Raw genomic sequence first — 20,628 nt, forward strand, 5'->3', positions numbered from 1 at the left:
AATACTTTTCTACTTTCCAATCTATGTTTTACTCTAGTTATAGATCATTTTTAATCTTACTATTTGAAAAGATAGAAAAGATGCAATTTCTCTTTTGCAAATGAGGAAGCATTTTCATTACATGGTAGTAGACCAAGCAGCTCTTCTCTTTCAGTTTTGGTATGAACTATTTCTCTCTACACTAAGACTACTTCTGGGAGTTCCACCTCTCAGACATTATGTTCCCTCTGCTTCTCCCTTTTGATCCTTCCAATGGCTTCCCCCACTCCCACCCCCACTCTCTCTCTTTGCTTTTGGCTACAACTCTCAGTAAAACATCCTATCAGATTTTTCCTTCCCATGGACCTTAAAGGTGGGAAGCCTTCAAGGCTTCTAGTGTCTGATGTTTACCTAAGCAGTGGAAAGAACAAAGGTGAACCTTAGATTGTCCAAAAGGGGAAAGTATGAAGCCAAATAGCTATCCCCTGGTCCATTGTCATTATGGTGTTATCTTTGTCTGGCTAGCAACGGTCAATTAATATTAAAAAAAAAGTTCTGATGCACAGTATATCTTCCCATTGACAAATAAGACACTTATTTTTATTGAATAACATATGTAAATGTTAATAACAAAACCTCATCATGGGCTTGTTATTCTTCCAGAGGACCCAAATCCAGTTACTAGTACCTATATTAGGTATATCATGACTGCCTATAGCTCTGGCTCCAGGATATAATGTTCTTTTCTGCACTCTACAGTCACCTGCATACAAATGCACATATACCCACATGGACACACACACACACACACACACACACACACACACACATATATATATAACTTAAAATTAAAATTTAGATTTAAAAACAGTGGAAATGACAGAAGTTGGAAGAGTAAACTTCTATGGTGTGCAAATACCCAGAGGAAATACAACACAATAAGCAGATGAGACAGGAACTCACCAAGACGGCTGTGGGAATGAATGAGTCTGAACTTAAGACTTCTTACTGGCTGCACACCATGAACATAACAGCTCAACTACATGATGTATACCCACAATTGCCTTGTCACCAACATGGGTTGCTGGGTAAAGAAGGAATTTGTACCTTTTCCCTCTAGGGTAGAGTCTACCCTGTGCCATTTAATTCCTCTTCCCCTTCCCTTTTCCAGTTACTTTACCATTTGGAAATTACATTTCCAAAAATGTTTAAAATTAATTTTTAAATTTAGCAGAAAAAAGTAATAAATTTCACTGTGGCATTTCCATACATGTGTGCCACTATACTCTGTTCAGATTATCTCTCCCAAGGCTGTCACCCAAGAGTCCTGTCCCCAAATAGACAACTCTTGAGTTTTTATGGCACATGTATTGAGTTACCCTCTCTCTTTCTCCCCACCATTAAAATCCTTTCCTCTACTCTCATGATTCTCTTTCTATTTCATGACCTACACACAGACATATGTAAGTGAATATATATGCATCTACATGTGCATACACAGAAATACATATAATGAAACACAGAGTACTTGTCTTTCTCAGTCTGGTTTATTTAGCTTAACATAATGGTTTCTAGTTTCATCCGTTTCCCTCATATGGCATGATTTCATTTTTCCTTGTGGCCGATTAAAATTCCATCATTTATGAGTGCCTTGTTTTCTTTATACTTTCATCTGTTAAAGGACATCTAGTTTGGTTCTGTACCTTAGCTACTCTAGACAGAGCATCAGTAAATGCAGATGTGCAAGTATTGCCAAAGTACTTTAACTTAGATTCCTCCAACTGTACTACCAAGAAAGAGTAGGACAGATCTGGGTGTCCTGGTAGCTCTGTTTTCACTTTTTTGAGAAGACTCCACACCAGTTTCCACAGTGCCTACACAAGTTTGCACCGCCAATAGTAGTATAGAAGGGTTCTTCTCTTCCCAAAACTTTTGCTAGAATTTGTTTTTTTTGTTTGTTTGGTTTTTGTTTGTTTGTTTATGATAGTTATTCTGACTGGGGTGAGAGAGAATGTCAAAGCAGTTTTTCATTTCCCTCATAGCTAAGGATGTTGACCAGCTCGCCAGTATTTGTTGCCATTTGGATTTCGCCCTTGAAAACTGTTGGTTCCATAAATTAGCCCATTTATTGTTTGGAAGATTTATTTCTTTCATGTTTACTTTTTGTAGTTAGTTATATACCCTATATTTCACTGCCTGACTGATAAATGGTTGACAAAGATTTCCTCAACTCTATGCTGTCTCCTCTCTACAGACTGTGTTCTTTGCTGTGCAGGAGCTTTTTAATTTCATGAGATCCCATTTGTCTGTTCTTTGGGTTATTCCCTGCACTGTCAGAGTCCTGTTCTGAAAGTCCTTGCTTGTGCCTGTATCTTGAAGTGTTTTACTATGTTTCTTTCTAGCCATTTCAGATTTTACATTAAATTCCAATTACTTTCAATCCCTAGTAAGCAGGCCATGGAGACAAATATCTGTGTCTGCTGGCTCCTGTGAAGAGTCTCTGGCAATGCAACAGTTTTGGAAGGCAGTGAGAGATTCAAAAGTCAGGGATGGTCTCCTTAACCCAGAAATTAGGACAATTAAAAGTTCAGGTAAAACACTTTCAGAATGTTCGTTCCACGGGGAACTTAGAAGAAGGTGGAGTTGTTGAGAAGTAGCTAGGGGAAGAATGGTACTTCTTAAGGTAAATAATTGCCCTCAAGGGATGCATAAGATCTGAAAAGTTAGCGGCTCATACTGACAAAGTAAACCTCCACACCCAAGAAGAGGAAACAAGGTGCTCTGAGGGCTTCCTAAGAGGTGAGCCACCTGCCCAGCCAAAGAGAACCTTGTGTGTGAGGTTAGCACTCAGCCCAGCGGTTCTCTCCAGGAAGAGTTCAGAGCAGGGGACGAGAGTTTGTCACCAAAGCCTCTTGTAACCTCTCACTGGTACAGTTCGAGGCTCTTTGGCTTCCTCTAGTGACTTATTAAGAAAACTATTTATTTCAGGCTACTGAAGAGTTCATCTAGGTCAGTTACCCAACAATGGACCATTAAACAAAATGCTCAGGTTATGTGGGCAGATTTGCAGAAAGGAATAGTATAAATCAAAAGGTACTTTCTAGGCTTGAAGCATCTGCCCTATGTTGGAGTAGGAAGGAATAGAGGAGGTATGGGGTTGGTAGAATATCCAAAGGCAGTCTGCCTTCTCTAAAGACAAAATGGTGAATTGTCTCAGCATTTGGAAGAATAATTTCTATAAGATGAAGGAAAATGTAACCCTAGATCTGATAGAAAATTTGTTGCTAGTAGAATTTTCACCCTGGATTTTTATCAAGATTGGACTTTTGAAGAAGGCTTTCATCCTGGAAGATTATAATAACTTTGGCTTAGTCTAACAGTTTCCTCATGTCTAATTGCGTGGCCACAGTAAATGCTATTTATTGTCACCACACCAAACAATTTTATGTTCAGTCTGAATGCTTCAATAGGAAACCCAGTGACTCTTAACGCTTTTGAACCTATAATTTTATTAGCTGTGCATAAAATGCAGGAAGAGCAAATAATTTATTTTTACTTTTGTTGGTGCTTCAAATTATAATATATGTGGCTTAATTTATTAAGAACCTTTAGGACTTCAAGATATCTTAATGTTCACTAAATTAAACACCGTCACTCTTCAGATGAATAATACATACTTCAAATACAGCAGCTAACCAGATGATGTGTAAATAGAATTTAATACCGATTGCAAACAGGTCTTACCATATTATAACTTGAAAGGTATCTCCAAAGAAACAAAAATATTAGTGGTTTCTTATTTCTATTTTATATCTACTGTATAAAGTATTTGTACTGCTGTGTAAAGTACATCTACTGCTGCTGGCATAGCCAGTCTTTCTTACTGGAATGTTGCTGAAGCTTCCTATGAAGGATCAGAGCATGGTGATTCACTCTCTCTATCCTCCCTGCCAGGATGAGCTTCTGGAGGACCCCTATTTTAATAACACATGTAATTCATGTTCTTATCACTGTCCAGGCCCTCACTAAATGTTTATGAAGTTGAGAAAAGTGGAATGAAGTTCTCTAATTGTCCAAAAGATCTCAGAACAAGGTCAGCTATCAAGGAAAAAAATTAATCGTGATCTACAGAAGACATCAAGATGTTACTGGAATAAAAAGATGCTGAGTTCGTGCTGTGTGCAAAGTGTGCAGCAAAACACTGAGTGTGGATTAATTTCTGAAATGCATTGCTGCATGAGTTCTGCAATTAGGTTTACTCCCTACAGTTTACTGCAGACCACCTTCCTGATCTTAAGAGCACTTGTTCCTGCTGTCAGTTGTCCTCATATTGGTGGGCAGAACTGACCCCAGTACAGGGGGCTTCTGTATACTGGTGTGCGTGCAAGAATCACACCCTTTAAGATTTTACTGAGTACTTTGCAGAAACAAATTCATATTCATTAGTTCATCTGATATATATTCAAAACCTCTAAGGAAGACATCATCATGATCATCTATACATTTCAGATGAAGAATCGGAAGTTATGGAGCTCAAGCAATTCACTCCTGAAGCAGGCAGACTAGAATTTGGATTTCCTGACTGCTCATTCAAAGCTTTGCCTGTTCTCCAAAACATGTGTCTGCTGGGCAGTATACTGTTGTGAGTCTGCCATCTACAATGCACAAGAGTCTCCTTCCCTGAGCCGTTCTGTTCTCAGGCAGGCTGCCTTTATCTTGGTCCCTAGGTAGATCTTAGACATAGGTAGATCACCTCTTTCTGGCCCTTGGATTTGCTATATATAAAGAAGAAGGAAGGAATTCTTCTGAACAGGTGGTTTCTTTCATTTCCACACTTTTGACCACAATTGGGAGGGAATCTGGATCCTTCACACCAATCTGAAAGTAAGAATTCTGCCCGTAGCAACAAGTAACCTAGGATTGGTAACAAGTCCAAACCAAGACACTCCCTCTGTTGACTCAGAGGCAAGATCTGTAAACTGTCACAAGTTCCTTGAAGGCATACTCAGAATTCCAATCAGCACCTCCCTGGGTTTTGACCCTCTTCCCTAAACTCTACTACTGAGAGCCCAAAGCCACCCTTCATGATTTCCACAGAGTTACCTTCTGACCAGAGACACTTTCATGGTGAGTATGGGAACAAAATAAGAGAAGATAATGGGGGTGCTTTGATCAAAGAACATTATATATGCAAATAAAATTGAAAAGGAGTGAACGACATTTACAAACTCTGGGTCAGAGTTGAGGGGAGGTCAGAGTCCTGCTCCATTCAGCGCTCTCTTCTCTCTTTCCCACAACTAGATAGGGCTTCAGCCACTGTCAGCAGACAAGGAAAATCAGGATGGAATTATGCTCTTCAGATCTCTCATATTTAATGCTGTGGCTCTGCTCTAGCTGTCTTAATTTTTGATATGTTGCATCTGTCCTCTGTTTTGCTACAATGATTTACATATACCAAAGTCATTGGCCTCCACAGAATGCACCAGGGTCCAATTTTTAAATTTTCTTATTTTATTCTGTGGAACCATTGATGTTTTTAAATGCATATTTTATATCGAAAGTAAGTATTTCATCAGGGTAAGTGGAAAAATAAGTTAAGCTTCCTTCCGAACTTCTCTTAGCCCGCTCCGTCCCCACCCATATCCCACTCAAACCTTTTCATCCCTAGTACTCTTCCCTCAGTTCATATCACCTTGTCCTCCTATCCCCACTCCATTAAGGAATCCTCTCCAATGTCCCTTTCTATCTTCCTGGCCTCTACAGACAGTTAAATACATGATGCTAAATGTTCAAAGCTAGTATACACATAAGGGATATAGCATGTGGCATTTGTCTTTGGAGGCCTGTGTGACCTCATTCAGTATATTTTCTAACTTCATCCATTTACCTGAAATTTTACAATTTTATTTTTTCAAAGCCAAATGTAATTCCACTGTGCATATGTACCACATTTTTACTATCCATTCATTTGCTAATGGACATCTAAGCTGATTCCATTTGCTAGCAATTGCAAATCGAGCAACAATAAGCCTGGTACACTTCCCCAACTCAAGTAAATAATCCCCCAACTGACGCTCATGAAGACAACCCTAATTAGATGCACTGGGACACAAACTCATAAGAAAAACATGACAGGAGGAAGATGGAGACTCAGGAAGAAGAAAGATTTGGTGGATATGGAAGCAAGATAAGAAAGAATGAGGAGGCTTTGATTAAAGAACGTTACATAGGCCGGGAAGTGCTATTGCACATCTTTAATCCCAGCACTCAGGAGGCAAAGGCAAGTGGATCTCTGAGTTCAAGGCCAACCTGATCTACAAAGTTAGTTCCAGGACAGTCAGTGCTAAACACAGAAACCCTGTCTTGAAAAACCAAAAAGGTTAAAAAAAAAGAATGTTGTGTCTGTGAATGAAATTAAAAGGAGTAAAAGAATAAATGAAATACAGATCTAGCAAGATAAATAGTTGAAAGAAAGAAATATACCTGAAAATTGAAATTATTAAAAAACAAATCTGAGGGCTTTGACTTATACAGGGAACAGTCATTCACCACAAAGGACAATGACCTACTGCAAACCCAGCTGAAAAGGGAGAATTCACAACAGTAGACAGGTGGAGAGTTTTCTAATCCTTCATGCTCAGTATCCATGAGTGCCACTGTTCACCAAAACCTTCCAGCACACCACTCTCTCATTATTTACTTAAAGATCTTTAAAATGCACTGTCTAGATTGCATGTTACTGAGATAAAAGGAATATATATCAAGATTCAAATCAAACTAGCCAAGTCTAATACTGTGTTTCTCCATAGTACTTAGCACAAGTCTATTTATTTTTAACTTTTATAATTAATCTCTACATCCCTAAATGATAAGATCTAAGTAAGAAAGTCTCATGTCTCTCTATCACTGTGCTCTCAGACAGATAAAAAAATGCCCTGCACATTTCCTGGAACATGGCAGCTCCTTAATAGATGTTCATCTCAGGGACATAAGCCTCAGCCCTGATTCATGAAGTAGAGTATGTGAGAGGATTCCATGACAGGCCCTGACCTAGATGTACAGGAAGCATGAATAACAATAGAACTGAGATGTAGGAAAAGATGCCAAAAGTCACTGAAGTGTCACTATTCTCCCGTGTGTTTGATGGGAACACAGGACCACTGCTACCCCACATTGTGGAACCTGCCTTTCTGTCCTGTTCACTTTCACTACTTTCCCTATGACCATGTCTTTTTTCCCCGGGTGTTTATTTTCCTTTATTGTTTCTCTACCTCTGCAATACTCTGTTCTTTTACCCCACCCCTTTTTTGGATTATCTTTCCTTCCACATGGATTGATTACTTGTTATGTAACTGTTATTGCACAAGATGCTTGATATAAATTAATGGCCAAATCAGGGGTGCTAATCTTTAGAAACTTATATGTTAGCATGGGAAGCCCACTCTCCCTTCCTCCAAGATCTGTTTTGTTATTTGTTTGTTTGAGACAGGGATTCATAGGCCTCAAACTCCCTCTGTAGCTCATACTGTTCTTGAACTCTGATCCTGTGTCCAACTCTCACATGATAGGATTAAAGGAACATGTCACCATGCCAATCTCTTGCCCTGACCTCCCTTTTTTCTTTTTCTTAATTTTCTCAGGGAAGTCATTTCAATGTCTTCACAATTTCCTTCCATAACTACCCAGGTTAAAGAACCAGGCTGTGCCAGGCAGCAGTGGTGGTGCCCGCCTTTAATCCCAGCACTCAGGAGGCAGAGGCAGGTTGATCTCTGTGAGTTCAAGGCCAGCCTGGTCTCCAAATCGAGTTCCAGGAAAGGTGCAAAGCTACACAGAGAAACCCTGTCTTGAAAAAAAAAAGTAAAAAAAAAAAAAAAAAAAAAAAAAAAGAACCAGGCTGTGTCCCAGCTCTAGTTTCAACCTTAGTCTAAGACGTTGTGTAAGATCTATAATGATATCTTTACTTGCCTGTCCTTGATTCTGCTTCCTCCACTCCTGGCCAACCTGTCCAACTGTTCCATGAGAGAAAACGTGACGTGGGTGAGTGAGTTTATCCTAATGGGTCTCTCCAGTGACAAGCACATCCAAGCTGGACTCTTTGTCCTCTTTGGGGCCACATACCTGCTGACTCTGCTGGGCAATGGACTCATCGTCCTCCTGATTGCACTGGACCCACGACTCCACCTGCCCATGTATTTCTTCCTCTGCCATCTGTCAGTAGTGGACATCTGCTACACCTCTAGTGGGGTCCCCCAGATGCTGGCACACTTCCTCATGGAGAAGAAAACCATCTCTTTCGCCCTATGTGGGACACAGCTCTTCTTTGCTCTAACTCTAGGAGGGACTGAGTTCCTGCTGCTGGCTGCCATGGCCTATGACCGCTATGTGGCTGTCTGTGATCCACTACGGTACACAGTAGTGATGAACCCAAGGCTCTGCATGGTTCTGGCAGGCATCTCTTGGTTTGTGGGTGTTGCTAATTCTGCTGTGGAGACAGCAGTCACCATGCGCCTTCCCACCTGTGGGCATAATGTGCTCAACCATGTGGCCTGTGAGACACTGGCACTGGTCAGGCTGGCTTGTGTGGACATCACCCTCAACCAGGTGGTGATACTAGCCTCTAGTGTAGTGGTGTTGCTGGTGCCCTGCTGCCTGGTCTCTCTGTCCTATGCCCACATTGTGGCTGCCATCTTGAAGATCCGCTCCACCCAGGGACGCCGAAAAGCCTTTGAGACCTGTGCCTCCCACCTGACTGTGGTCTCCATGTCTTATGGGATGGCCCTCTTCACCTATATGCAGCCCCGCTCTACAGCCTCTGCTGAACAGGACAAGGTGGTGGTTCTCTTCTATGCTGTGGTCACCCCCATGCTGAATCCTCTCATCTATAGTCTGAGGAACAAGGATGTGAAGGCTGCTCTGAGTCGAGTTCTGATGAAGAGCTTTGAGTCAAAGAATTAGGAGACAATTTTCTAAAGGAAGGGGTGTCCTTCTGAAGATTGTGGACATGCTTATGTGCAGGTCATGTATGTGACAGACACATATCAATGCCTGTCATTGACTTTATTGTCCCCGTCCTGGCCAGCATCGGGGTATGAACTATTCATGTGACCTGCCCTTAAGTGTGACTGTATATGTGTGTAAGGACATAGGTATCAGGACCTAAATCTACATGATGCTTCTTGGAGGTAAAAGAAAACAGGATTTTGTCTCTGGTTCTTATTTTGACCCTCGTTTTATTTCAGAGAAAACAAATTACAGCACCTTTAAGATGCAAATGCTATGGAGAAAGTTAAATGAAATGTGTGCATTTTCTTAACTGAAAGGAAGAGAGAAAACAATATAGCCAAGGGAAGGCTGGTTCAAACATCAGAGCAACGCCCACAACTTATCTTTTCAACACTCTAGTCCTGGGATGGCAAGATGTCTCAGTGGGTTAAGGTACTTGCCTCCAAGCCTGATGGCCTGTGTTTGATCCCTAGGACCCACATGATGAAAGAAAGGCCTGATTCTCACAAGCTACACTCTGACTTCCACAAATCTGCCCTGATACACTTCTACCTGCCCCAACACACAGACACAAAATCAATCAATCATTCAATGAACAAACAAACAGTAGGAGTCTTCTTCCTTTCTAAAGTCTGTAAATGTGTATCTAACTTTTCTTCAGTCCATGAGAAAAGAAAAATAATAATCTACAAGCTTCAAACTTGTCTGTGCCTGAAGAATCAACAGACTTTAGGTGTGAAGTACAAAAGTCGAGCTGAGGATAGAAATCAGTCAGTAAAGCACATGCTGGACAAGCGTGAGAATCTGAATTTGATGCCCATAACTAACATCCAATGATGGGTATGGGGCCTGAAGAATCGCTGAGAAGTTAAAACCACTTGCTGCTCTCACAGAGGACCTGAAGTTTGGTTCCAAGCTCCCACAAGGCAGCTAACAGCTGTTTGTAGCTCCATTTCCAGGGGAATCTCACACCCTCTTCCAGCATCTGTGGGTACTAGGCACCATGTGGTGCACATACATACAGCATACATAAATGCAAAACACCCACACACATTAAAATAATAATAAAATAAAGCATTTTTAAAAACTTAAAAGGAAGGTTGGTGTGGTAGAACACACTGGCAATCCAGTGGAATGGCAGAGAGAGTAAGATTCCTGATGTTCATTGACCAAAGGATTGGCCACATAGGCTGATATCCAAAGTTGTTCTTTAGCTTTCATACACTTGCACATATGTCCTTACACACAGTACATGCACAAGTATGTGTTAATGCTCATGGCACAAGTATGTGTTAATGCTCATGCGCGCGTGTGCGCACACATATACACAGACAGAAGTGCATGAGTCACATAACTGACACATGGTCTAGCCCATCTTACTAGGGTAGAGAGCACACACAGGATCTAAGGCTAGTGACAGTCATGATTTCCACAGCTCTGAACATGAGCAAGTCCACAGGCATCCCTTTCCTTCTTTCTCCTTCCAATGTCCAGGGAGGGCAAATGGCAGGTCAGCAAGTCGCACATTAAAGACCTCAGACAAATGTTTAACAATAGGGCCCACCCATATCCTCTTACTAACCCTCAGGAATGCATTCAGAGCACACACTTAACCAGAAGGCTACACTACACTGTCAGAGGTGAATCAAGGTATTCAGCAAGGAAAGAACTCTGTTACAGGCTAAGGCTCATAACAAAAATGACAAAAATAAATCTATGTAATGTCAGCCATCAGATTCTTGACATGGGTAAGGAATACATAGTCAGCCTTTTCAGCAAATGGTACTGGGGAAATTAGATGCATGTATAGAAACTGGAACTAGATTCTTATCACTTACCTACTGCAACATCAACCCAAAATGAATCAAAAACCATAATGTAAGACCCAACATTTCAAAATTTTTATAAGGAACAGAGAATACTTCAAGCTAGAGGTTGATTTGTTGACCCCACCCCTAGTCCACTAACCATTCTGTGCTGTTCTTCAGCCTGGCCACTGCATAATCTTGCGGTGGCCAGAATCTTCAACTAGCCCACAGGCACAACATTGTAAATCTAAGGATTTCCTCACCCCGCCCATAAGTTGAACTTGCCTTCTTCTGTTCCCCATGAGGTATTGTGACAATTCTCTCCTGCCCGATGGGTGACAACACAGCTGTTATTGTGGGACGAAAACACATCATGTCATCGAGACACAGCTCTAGTCCTGCTCTAACCTAGAATGTAATGTTGGTCCCACCACTTCCACTCTCTAAGCCCCACTCAGTTGCCTCCTTTTTACCTGTAAGGAAAAGAGATGAAAGAGTTTTCCCCCAAAATTTCATCCAGCTTCTTTTCCCCCTTTGCAATTCTCATATTGTCCTTCTCATCCATATAAACATTTTTGGTGACTGCACCGGGCACTTAGAAGGCACATTTGTAACCAAAGCTTGCTGGAAAAGAATTAGACTCTAGGGAAAGCCATGGGCCCAGACACTCAGCAGCTGATATTGTGTGGGACATGTTTCTAGTCCTAACCACTGCTACAGAGGAAGAAGAGGGGCAGAATGTAGCATCAACTACCCTGCCTCCATCACTCGCACCCACTCTGACCCCATCTTCTAACCCTGTGTGCATGAATAATGTGGGTGGGAGATTATTCATGCCATGTATTTGTCACTATTGCTTGCCATATAATTGTTACATATAAAATATATAAATTTATAAATACAGTCTGCCAAGTCCCTTCAGTGTTACTCATATGTGTATGTGTTTAGGGCTGACCGCTTTGGATTAGATAACAATCAGAGGTGATGTTTCTAGAGGCGACACTCCCTTCCTTTCTCAGCAGCCATTATTTGCCTGTAGCATTTCGCCTAGGGGTTCTGAGATTTCTCCATCTACATTGATTTGTCAACTGGTATTGTGATTATATGGTTGCCAAAACAAGACCTGAAAATTGACAACACCAGTTGGAATGCCAACATGTGATTCAATTTTACCTATGTTTAACTACGCTCTTTCCCCCCTCTTTATACATTTTTATTAATTGAATTTGTTCTTGAACAATTTCATAAATGTTCTAATACATTTTAGTTATTCTCACTCTTACCCTCTCTTACCTTCTTCCCATCCCTCTTCAACCTTATCTTCCCTACAAATCCTTTTCTCACATTTATGTCTTCATGATTTATTTTGTGACCCATTGAGTTTAACAAGCGTCATCTATGTAGCCATGAGATTAGAATTATCCATTGAAGCATGATGGGCTTACCAATGATTACTGAAGACAATGACTGTCCCTCACCCAGAAACCATCAGTAAGGAATAGTTCAACAGGTAGGGGTAGGGTCCCATTGATCCCTCCCTCTCAATGAATGTCTATTGTCAGGCCCAATTTTGTGCAGGCCCAAGGCCAGTGCAAGCTACTGTGATTTAATGAATATAATGGTTGTGTTGTGCCCAGAAGATACATATTTCCCTTTACCCTTTAATAGCCACTCAGTTTCCCAAAGATAATTCACTAACGCTGGTTATTAAAACAATAGGTTAATTTCTTAATAACCACTGTGCCATTATACAAAGATAGGGCTGGTCTAAGGATTTTCTTCATTTTATTTGGATACCTATCTGATAATGTATATGTGTGTGTTTGTTTTACGCATTTATAAGTACTGATAATCAAAGAAGAAAATACAAATTGTGATCTTATTACCCAGAAATAACAAGTGGATCCTTCCTGGACACCACTGACTTTCTACATTTGAGATTTTTGTAGTCATCTAATTGTTCAGACATATTTTCTACCATTATCCAACCTACATTCTTTTATATAGTTGCATATCTTGTGTGATGATATCAAAATGTATGGGGAAGTAGATAGGATGCGTTTTTTTTGTAAGCAAGGAAGCATTTTTAATTATATCTAATTATATTTATTCTGGAAAATGACACCTAATAGTCCTTCTCTTTTGTCGTTGGTAGCATTCTATCATTTCATACAAGAGATGCCTTTTGGAGTCCAACTTCTCAACAGTCATTCCTCTTTCCTCTTCTTCCTCATGATGCTGTCCAATTTCTTTTTTATTTTTGCCTTCCCTTTTTCTATTGGCTACAATTCCCAGTTACAAGTTCCATAGACCTCAAAGGTGGGAAGTTTTCTAGTCCTCTGGGGCCCTAAGTTGAGCAGAGTGGTGAAAGGAACAGAGATGAACCTGGATTATCTGAAGAAGAAGAAGAAGAAGAAGAAGAAGAAGAAGAAGAAGAAGAAGAAGAAGAGGAAGAAGAGGAAGAAGAGGAAGAAGAGGAAGAAGAGGAAGAAGAGGAAGAAGAGGAAGAAGAGGAAGAAGAGGAAGAAGAGGAAGAAGAGGAAGAAGAGGAAGAAGAGGAAGAAGAGGAAGAAGAGGAAGAAGTAAAACAACAGTATGTACTCAGGTCCATTGTCACTAAAGTGATGATCATGCATATCATGAAAGCTTTATCATTTAATACTACCTGATTATTATTGAAAGTTTTTAATATATCACACAATAATATCTGCTTTATTCTTCTCACCTAACCAAAAACCCAGGTTCTATTTCCACACTGGATCGGTAAATGGTGAAAGAAAAAAATCCTTATACAGCACTGCTACTATTGCTAGCAAGACTATGAGAGATGAAAAAGCTGTGGAAATGAGCAAACTCTGCAAGATCAAAATTCACAAAAAGAGAAAAATCTTAATGAGCTCCAACTATGCAAAGAAAGCACAACATAATGGAAAGGTGATATAGGAGACAACACCAAGGAGACTGAGAACGTGTTAATAATTGTGAAGTTGTGTTCTACTGTGTTGAATATGGCAGTTCTATTGTGTTACACATACTTCCAACACCATGGTCACCAACTGTTGAGTTGTGAGGAGGAAGGAAAGGGGTATTTCTTGTTGTAAGCCTAGCCTTTGTTGGCTGAGCCATCTCTCCAGCCCAGAAGGGGGGTGTTTTTTTTTTATCATATCCTTCTAGAAGACAGATCAGGATCTCAGATTTAGCTAGTCCTCTACTGCTCAATTTATTGCAGTTCCTCTTACCAGGTCAGGGAAACAATTTCCTTATCCAAACTCCTGCCAAAATTCCCTGAGTCTAAAATGAGCTAGAGATAGTCTCATTAGCCTAGAAACTAGAAGGACAATTAAAAGTTGAGGTAAGAGGCTTTCAAAATGTTGATCCCAAAGGGAACTTTAGAAGGGAAGCTGGGTAACAGAGATGTAACTGGAGGAAGAGTGTAAAAGAACACACCAAGAGAAAGTAATTGCCCTCTGGGGATCCCTAAGCTCTGAGAAGTTATCAACTCAGACTGACAAAGTAAAAGCTCCATGCCTAAGAGGACAAATGTCAAATGCTTCAAGGACTTTCTAAGAGATGAGCCAGATGCCCAGCCGCAATGAGTGGTGTACATGATGTGAGTACTCAGCTCAGTGACTAGCCCGCAGGGAAAGTTCAAAGGAGGTGGTGAGACGAAGGAGTACCCAAAACTGCTTTGGTAATCTCTAATGTATTTTTGTTACTGGCTGCAGCTCAGCATTTTTAAAATTGTGATTTAGATTATGTAAGTCATTCCATGAAGTCTTCCTTCCCAGTCAGTCATTCAATACACAATAGAACTGCAGTGTTCTAAATACATAGATAAACACTCCTGGAATAAAATATTGGAGCTCAATGGCTATTCTCTTGGTCTTGAAACATCTGAACTGTTGGAGTAAGAAGGAATGGTTGGTAAATGACTCAAAGAATGGTGTGGAACCCGTTTTCTCCAAAAGGCAAAATAGTAAATATTCTCAACTCTCAAGTATCAAAAGCATAATTTTTAAGGAACTAAAACAGGTTTAATCCTGAACAAAACAAAACAAAAACTTGATAGTGAATATCACACTGTAGGAATGATGAGAGATGGACTTTGGAAAGAGGCTTGTGTATCAGAGGACAAGTGTTTTACTCTTGAACCAACTGGTTTTACCAATTCTAATGATATGTCCTCTTATCCATATTTCTTTGGTCTTTGGTTTTTAAGACAAGATATTCCACTTATTAAATTCTCCCAAAAAATAGTTCTACATGTGTCCTGAATCCTGACAGGAAACTTAGTGACTCCATTTTAAAATTTATTTTGAATTCATTATTTATTCATGTGTGTACACACATGAAAATGGCATGCAAATAGAAGTCAGAGGACAACGTGTATAGGAGTTGGTCCTCTCTTCTACCATGTGGGTCCCAGAGGCAAGCTGTGAAACTTGACAGTAAGCTCCTTCACCCAATGAGCCATCGCCCAGTCCTGACCCTCACTTCTTGCCAACAATTTTACTATCTATGTATAGAGTGATGAAAGACCAGAGAATTAAGTTTTCCTAATATGCTGTTTTAAAATCCCATAAATATTTTTAATTCATCACAAACCTCTATAACTAGCAGGAATCTTAATGTTTACCAAATCCTGTTTACTAATTGAAAAGATAAAAAAAAATCTATGCTACAGAAATAGTGCAAGTTACCCAATGATACAAAAATGAAACTCTGTACAAGCAGAAAGTCAGGTCCCTTTGTCCTACCATTCTTGCCATCACTTCCGGTTTGGAGAAGCAAACATTGGTTGTTTCTTAGTTTTGCTTTGTAACATCTATGTTTCTACCACCTGGGACACAGTCAGGACCTGACTTGGGGCAATGTTGGAACTTCCTCTGATAAGGGCATAGTAACACAACCTCTCCCTCCATCTTGCAAGAATAAGTTTCTGGAGACAGAGCACTCACTCACCTGTTGACTCTTACAATCTCTGCTCCTATCACTGGCCAGGTCCTCACCAGTACACAGTATATGTTTATCACATTCAGAAAGGTGAAATGAAATTCTCTCATTATCTGAAGAATCTCAGAACAAGACCCTATAGCAAGAAAAGTTGGTCCTTATATAAAACCAACATCAAAATATTACTAGAACAAATAGATGCTGAATTCATTCTTTAAGCAACAATGGAGCTAACATTGGATAGACAGATTCTACCTTGGTTTTTGAAATGTCTTGAAACATGGCTTTTGCAATTAAGTTTAGTCATCAGAAGTTACTGTAAACGATCTTGTACCTCTCCCACATTCTGTTATCTTTCTGATCTTCTGTCCTTCCTGCTGTTGCTTGTCTTCATGCTAGTAAATAGATAAGTGATGTGGACTTTCTGAGTGCAGGAACAGTGTCAAGTAAGGAGTTACTGAGTATTTTTCCAAAACGCATTCATGTTCATTGGTTCATCTGACCTGAGTTAACACTCTCTGCAGAAAGCTTTGTTTATGGATTGTTTATGTTTCCGATGAAGAAAATAGGGGTGGGGAAGTCAAGAAGCTTGTACCAGGGCAGCCTCCTCAAACAGGTAAGCAGGAACTCAGATTCCCTGATTGCACATTCAAAGCATTGCCTGCTCTCCAAGGCAAGATACCACTCTGAACCTACTATCTATGGCCGTCAAGTATCCTTCTCCTTGGACTCTGTTAACAACCATTTCTCCCTCTCACTGAGAAGCTAGGGTACACCTGAGATCATAAGCACAGCTTCAGATTGGTCCCCAGGTGGGTTTGAGACTTGGGCAGGTGACCTCAACCTGGCCCCTGAATTCTTTAGGTGTAAAATAAGAGGAAGGAGATGAGACCGTCATGGTTCCTTCCACTTCTAGCAGGTTGGACCACAATCTGGATGGAATCTAGATCCTTCACTCTACTGTAAAGATGAGGATTCTATCTACAGCAACAAGTGATCTGGGAATGGTACCAAGTCCAAACTGAACCACTGCCTCTGCTAACTCAGTGGACAGACTCTGGGCAGTTATAGAGCTCTGAATCCCATCTGGCACCTCCCTAAGCCCAACACCAACCCCTCACCTTCACTGGAAACCCAAAGCCACTTTCTACCCTCCACAGATGCCACAGTGATATCTTCTGATCAGGATCAGAGTCAAAGGGAGGCCAGAGATGCCTGTACTGTCCAGAAATGCTCTGCTCTCCCCCTTGCAAAACTTAGGTGGGACTCTACCCTCTGTTTCCAGCCAGGGGAAATCAGGATGGAATTATGCTTTTCAGAACTCTCATGTTTGATGATGTGGCTCTGTTCTAGCTGTATTAATGATGATATACAGTATTTATGTTGTCTAGCTGTATATGCACAAACTGGATCATTGACTCCCAAGATTGCACTAAAGTCATTTTTTCCCGTTTGATTCTATGGACTCACTGATTTTCAAAGCAAGGAGTCTTAGTATTGAAAGGTAAGGTAAGGTTTCCCTAAGACTGGCTGAGAGCATGGAGCCTGGCATCTGCAATAAATTTTTCAATAAATGAGTTATTTGCCCATTAAAGATTTTGAGTGAAAGAATCATACCTAAAGATTATACTGCCAGTAAGAAATCTGAGGGAATTCAATCGGATTTTCCCAAGAACCAGTCAGCCATGATGATGGAGAGTCAACAGTCTAGTGCAAACTCAGATGAGAAAGGAGAATTCACAACAGTGTAAGGATTGAGAGCTTTCTCCTTATTTCATGCTTGGTGTCAATGTGTCTGGTCCCACCATTCACCAGAAACTCTCAGCACACTACCCTTTCATCACATTCTTCCGCATTTAAATAAATGCTCAAAACTTACTGTACAAGTTACATGTTATAGAGATGTAAGGAATATCCACAATGATAATTTAATTATGAAGGCTGAAATTTAATTATCCAAGTACTGACCTTGTTCCTTTCATAGCACTTAACACAATTTAATTAATTTTTATAATTTTTAAATTAATCTCTGTGTCCCTAGTTAAATTATGAGAACCAAGAGAGCAGGACTTGTGAGTCTGTCTTTTTTTTTCCCACAGACAGAAACAACAACAAAAAAAAACCCACATCATTTCCAGCATACAGCAGATACTCATCTCAAAGAGAGATGCCTCCTCGGGGATGATGGGTGCAGTGAGGAGGATGTCAGAGGATTCTCTTCTACACCATCATTTAGACTGGGGCTTATTGGGAGCAAGAAGTGTGACCGAATGGATGCTTGCAAAACGGCATTCAGGAATTCAGAAGCATCCCTTTCATGCCCGGTGGTACCTATAAGACTTCAGCAGCTGCTATCTGACATTGAAGAATCTGCCTTTCTTTCCTAATTTCCATTTTCATTAAAACCTTTTCCACTTTTACATCCTCCTTCCTGAGTATTTTTTTCTTTTCTTTCACTTTCATTTTTTAATCTTGTATTATGTTCTCCTCTTTCCCACCATCCGTTGCGTTTGTTTTCTTTCCTTCCACACAGACCGTTTACTCCCTGTATAGTTTCAACTTGCAGAGTTCTAGACATAAAGGGATGATTAAAGTGGGATTGGCTCCTCAGAATCCCATACACTTGTGTCAGCAGCCATGTCTCCCTTTCTCCATTGTCTTGATTACCTTACTCCCTCATCACTAAATTAAAGAACCAGGCTATGGTCCCAGGTCCAGCTCCGGTCACAACCTAGGATTCAGTGCAAGACCTGTGGTGACCCCTGTACTGGCCCTCCCTGACTTTCCTTCCCCTATGCCTGGCCAGCTGGCCTAGCTGCTCCATGAAGAAAGAAAACGTGACATGGGTGAGTGAATTTATCCTAATGGGTCTCTCCAGTGACAAGCACATCCAAGCTGGACTCTTTGTCCTCTTTGGGGCCACATACCTGCTGACTCTGCTGGGCAATGGGCTCATCATCCTCCTGATTGCACTGGACCCACGACTCCACCTGCCCATGTATTTCTTCCTCTGCCATCTGTCAGTGGTGGACATCTGCTACACCTCTAGTGGGGTCCCCCAGATGCTGGCACACTTCCTCATGGAAAAGAAGACCATCTCTTTCACCCTATGTGGGACCCAGCACTTCTTTGCTCTGGCTCTAGGAGGGACTGAGTTCCTGCTCCTGGCTGCCATGGCCTATGACCGCTATGTGGCTGTCTGTGATCCACTACGGTACACAGTAGTGATGAACCCAAGGCTCTGCATGGTTCTGGCAGGCATCTCTTGGTTTGTGGGTGTTGCTAATTCTGCTGTGGAGACAGCAGTCACCATGCGCCTTCCCACCTGTGGGCATAATGTGCTCAACCATGTGGCCTGTGAGACACTGGCACTGGTCAGGCTGGCTTGTGTGGACATCACCCTCAACCAGGTGGTGATACTAGCCTCTAGTGTGGTGGTGTTGCTGGTGCCCTGCTGCCTGGTCTCTCTGTCCTATGCCCACATTGTGGCTGCCATCTTGAAGATCCGCTCCACCCAGGGACGCCGAAAAGCCTTTGGGACCTGTGCCTCCCACCTGACTGTGGTCTCCATGTCTTATGGGATGGCCCTCTTCACACACATGGAGCCAACCTCCACAGCCTCTGCAGAGCAGGACAAGTTGGTAGTGGTCTTCTATGCTGTGGTCACCCCCATGCTGAATCCTCTCATCTATAGTCTGAGGAACAAGGATGTGAAGGCTGCTCTGAGTCGAGTTCTGATGAAGAGCTTTGAGTCAAAGAATTAGGAGGCAATTCTGTAAAGAAGCCATCTCTCTTCATAGTGGCAACTGGAGTACACAGCTCCTCAAGGTGTGCATGTGTGAGTGTACAGGAAAGTGTGTGTATGTGCACATGTAACTGTGATATATATATATATATATATATATATATATATATATGCTCTTTTGAATTAAAACAGAACTAAGATGTTTAACTCTGGACTCTATTCTTTTTTTGTTAGTTTGTTCTTATTGTTTTTTATTTATTCTTTGAATATTATGTACATTTATACAATGTATTTTGTTCATATTCCTATACCACCACTTCCCTCCAATTCCCTAGAACCTCTTACTCATCTCCCTCCCAACTTCATGTCCTCCGTTTTTTGTTTTCAATAAAGCTGAGTTCAATTAGAGCTGCCTGTATGTATGCACACAGGCACTGGCTAATATTGCTTATGTCAAGTTGACATAAAACTAGCTAGCACAATGATGGACTATGACCTGGAAGTATAAACTCTCTCCTTCCCAAGTTGCCTTTGGTCAGTTGCTGTTATTCACAACAAAACAGCACAAGGAAACCAAGACACCTGCTCACCTTGTTTTTATTTTTTCATTAAAAACATTTTTAAAGATTTATTTATTTCATTTTATGTGTATGGGTGTTTTGCCTGAATGTATGTATGTCTGGTCTGTGGATGTCAGGAGAGGAGTCGGACTCTATTCTTTTGATCCCTTCTTATCCCAAAGAAAGTGAATTATACAAAATTAAAATGATGTAACCTACAAAGAAATTAAATGAAATATGTCTATTTTTGTAAATGAAAGAAAAATGACACAGCAGAAATACTAATTAGAAAGGAAGATTACTCTAATCAGACATGTACACAATTTATGTCAAGAGCCTTTTCATAGCTAAGATTTCCAAATATATAGAAGTCAGACAAGAAAGGAAGAGGAAAATAAGTCGTAAATTACATAATTTTCTAGGCCTATTGATCAAATTGGCTGTAGGACAGAGGAATAAATGTCATATAATTCCCACTTAATGCAGCCCATCTTACTAGGGTGTGGAACTCACACAGATCAGGAGCCAAAGTCATGCTCATGATCCCTAAAGCCCTAATGAGTAAGCTTTGGTCATGTGC

General features: G+C 40.8%; 2 protein-coding genes across 2 annotated transcripts; both read left to right on the forward strand.

The window, feature by feature from the left end:
- The first annotated feature begins 7,995 nt into the window (after positions 1 to 7,995).
- Positions 7,996 to 8,950, forward strand: LOC114697993 (olfactory receptor-like protein OLF3). The gene has a single exon (XM_028876418.2). It carries the CDS (start codon positions 7,996 to 7,998, stop codon positions 8,932 to 8,934), a length of 939 nt encoding a protein of 312 aa, XP_028732251.1. The 3' UTR covers positions 8,935 to 8,950.
- Positions 8,951 to 18,548: 9,598 nt separating this feature from the next.
- LOC114697994 (olfactory receptor 2F1-like) lies at positions 18,549 to 19,512 on the forward strand. Its single transcript, XM_028876419.1, has one exon. It carries the CDS (start codon positions 18,566 to 18,568, stop codon positions 19,505 to 19,507), a length of 942 nt encoding a protein of 313 aa, XP_028732252.1. The 5' UTR covers positions 18,549 to 18,565; the 3' UTR covers positions 19,508 to 19,512.
- The last annotated feature ends 1,116 nt before the right edge of the window (positions 19,513 to 20,628 follow it).

The sequence above is a fragment of the Peromyscus leucopus genome, chromosome 3 (assembly GCF_004664715.2).
Source record: "Peromyscus leucopus breed LL Stock chromosome 3, UCI_PerLeu_2.1, whole genome shotgun sequence".
Lineage (NCBI taxonomy): Eukaryota > Metazoa > Chordata > Mammalia > Rodentia > Cricetidae > Peromyscus > Peromyscus leucopus.